Source organism: Psilocybe cubensis, chromosome 3, assembly GCF_017499595.1.
Source record: "Psilocybe cubensis strain MGC-MH-2018 chromosome 3, whole genome shotgun sequence".
NCBI classification, from domain to species: Eukaryota; Fungi; Basidiomycota; class Agaricomycetes; order Agaricales; family Agrocybaceae; genus Psilocybe; species Psilocybe cubensis.
In genome coordinates this window covers 646,749-649,941 of record NC_063001.1, presented here as the reverse complement: position 1 = coordinate 649,941, position 3,193 = coordinate 646,749, and the positions used below count along the sequence as shown (strand labels likewise).

Sequence of the window (3,193 nt, the reverse complement as noted above, 5' to 3'; positions counted from 1 at the left end):
CGACTTCATGTGCAACCAACGTATGCCCTAACGCAACGTATCGCCTTCCGGCGAGCTGGACCCTCCCCTTTGCTCGTCTCGACTTCATGTGCAACCAACGTATGCCCCAACGCAACGTATCGCCTTCCGGAGAGCTGGACCCTCCCCTTTGCTCGTCTCGACTTCATGTGCAACCAACGTATGCCCTAACGCAACGTATCGCCTTCCGGCGAGCTGGACCCTCCCCTTTGCTCGTCTCGACTTCATGTGCAACCAACGTATGCCCCAACGCAACGTATCGCCTTCCGGAGAGCTGGACCCTCCCCTTTGCTCGTCTCGACTTCATGTGCAACCAACGTATGCCCCAACGCAACGTATCGCCTTCCGGAGAGCTGGACCCTCCCCTTTGCTCGTCTCGACTACATATGCCCCAATGCAGCATATCGTCTTCCGGCGAGTAGGATCTACCCAACTCTTATCCATGTATTGCCGTCCGGCAAGACGCGCATCTCCTCCTTCATCCAATGTTGTCCAGCCTCTTTGGAGGCAGTGCTATGCACCCACCCAACTGGAGATGTATTGCTGTCTGCCGAACTGGATACAGCCTACTCCTCACCCAGCACCCTCGAGTCACCCCAGTATGGCGTTAGACAAACACGACACATCGTTGCTTTGACCCGGCGAGCAGGACTCACCCTAATTTCCGTTCGGCCCGCTATGCTCTGACACAACATAATGGCGTCCGGGGAGCTTTAACACAGGGGTATGCTCTAGCGATTATTGTTGGACACCTCTGAAGTGGACCCGCGCACTTCATCCGGGGCCTCTGATCAGTGAGGCAGGCCTATTGTCAACCCGGGAAGAACACGTATGACCCGTCGTTGTGGTAGGATGTTTGTCCCGTGACCTTGACAGATTTTCGCTACTGAGACCCGGTGAGTGATTTCCCTGTAGATAGACCGGTTACGCCCCATTCTGGCCTTCGGGCGGGGCTAACCTCTGCTTGTACGATAAATTGAAGGTGTTGGAATGCATGGACTACGCTCTTTTTTTGGCCTATTAATAGATCTCGACATTTTACCGAGTAAAAACTCGCCAGAAAAAGCAACATCTGCACATCATAAATAGTAATCTATCAATTTAGGTGGTCTGCCTCCCCTTCTTCCATGATGAACGCAGGGTATCATCCATCCGCTCACTTCCTGATTAGCTTATAAACTAGACTGTCAACTTTTCACTCCAACGACTTGGACAGACGACTCCTTCCCCCTTCCTGTACCTACGCTTGTACTATCCCGCTCGGTTTACGCCAAACTTTCTTCAAGGCCAACCACACTCTTTTTCAACGCGGCTCAATAAGTTGAAGTCAATGTTTCGAGCTGCAACCCTTCTCACAGCGGCCTTGTGGCTAAGCGGCGCCAACGCCCATCTTGCAGCTTTCCACAAAGGAATGTAGTCCTCATTTCAAAATGTTCAGAACCGCTGAAGAATCTACATTCTTTCTATAGGGTCCGCAAGCTGCGCAAGACTTGAATTCCTATGCGATTGTCTCACCTCTATACCAGCTCAACTTTAAGGATTGGTGGTGTACGTGCCTTGCCGTTGTGCTATGTTCATCTCATTAAACAACACTCTGCAGTCCATCATATCAACAACGTGTGTTTTTGGTGCAATTGTTAACCTAGTATTCTCTGAAACTTGCGAAACAATCTTAGTGTGACCTATATCCTCCTGCAGACGGGGACTTCCTCGAGCTGTGAGTCCCAACACACCTGTATTTTTGATTTCCGTCGTCTAAACCCCGACTTCAGTCCTGCTGGTGGAAGCTTCACCGTCGAGATCGCCTCCAACCGCGCAAAGACCACGCTGGCGTACAACGGGCGCGACACCTCAGAATGGCCAGACGGTGCGACATACCCCGAGGACTATGTGCGTGTCTTTCCCATATTCCTAGCAACTGATTAATTAACCCACTGTGCCTCACAGAATGTCCCTTCATGCATCACGTCCCCAAACAGTGAGCGGCCCTCGTTTCTTGGCGTTTTTGCTGATTCATTTTTGTGCAGTGCATGCCCAGAATCAGTCTATGGCGGCCGGAACCGCATTCGCAATCTCGTACAACGCAAGTCCCCAACTCTCGTTCAAAATCATATCTAGCGCTCACTTTGCAAATACTTTCTAGTCTGACATCAAGGCAGTAACTCCCCAGAACCTTGCAGTGTTCACTGTTCGTTATAAGTGAGTGGTTTTCATTCCTTGCAAATAAATCAATGACGCTTATCAATAAAATCCCCCACAGCACACCCTGGAAGCGCGTTATCAGCTACGATGTCCCGGCCAACTTGCCCGCCTGCCCTGAAGGAGGCTGCATCTGCGCTGTAAGCCGACTTCTATTCAAACTTCACATTTTTCGTCTAACTCTTTCCACAGTGGGGATGGGTCCCGAACGGCTGCGGCCAGCCGAACATGTACCACCAGCCATTCAAGTGCAAAGTCACCGGCGCGAAGAGCACTACGCCCATTGCACCCCCACAGCCACCCGTGTGGTGCGAGGGCAACCCAGGTGCCTGCGTCAAGGGCTCGAAGCAGATGATTTACTGGAACCAGAACGAGGGCAACAACATCGCTGTCAGTGGATACGACCTTTCAGGCAGCTTCAAGTCTCCAGCATACAACGCCAAGCTGGGTTTCGCTGATGGTTTGTTTTTAATGATTTTTTTATTATTTCGGATTGTAAGAGGCTGACTTGGCGTTTTTGCGATTCTTCTTTTCAGGCGCGCAGAACGATATCTTTGCTGGCGCTCCGAGTGCTCCCGCAGGCAACTCCGGTTCCAACAATTCTGGCTCCAACAACAACAACTCGGGCTCGAACAAATCCAACTCAAACAACGGCTCAGGCTCGAACAACGCAAACTCAGGTGGGAACACCGGTGCAAGCCCCGCCCCCGCCAACTTCGCCGCAGGCGCTTCTTCCTCTGCCTCTGCCTCCGCTTCTTCTGCATCCGCTGCTTCTGTTTCTACCAGCAACGACAACGGCAACCCCGCCCCGTCTTGCCAGAAGCGCTCGAGCAGGCGCAGGAGACGCGCTTTGCTTCCCTCCCCGGAGGAGGGCGTGCTCGTCAAGAAATCGCCCGAGCCCGAGCCACAGGTGAAAGTAGCTGCAACCACCGCGCACAGGAGGCTTCACGCGAAGAGGCAGTGGTTCTCGCTCTGA

At 52.6% G+C, this 3,193-nt stretch overlaps 1 protein-coding gene across 1 annotated transcript; it reads left to right on the top strand.

The window, feature by feature from the left end:
* Positions 1–1,588: 1,588 nt before the first annotated feature.
* Positions 1,589–3,193, top strand: JR316_0003015 (uncharacterized protein; the record flags this gene model as incomplete). Its single annotated transcript, XM_047888796.1, has 6 exons — positions 1,589–1,635; positions 1,695–1,908; positions 2,162–2,217; positions 2,279–2,357; positions 2,410–2,677; positions 2,754–3,193. 6 exons carry the CDS (start codon positions 1,589–1,591, stop codon positions 3,191–3,193), a joined length of 1,104 nt encoding a protein of 367 aa, XP_047751170.1.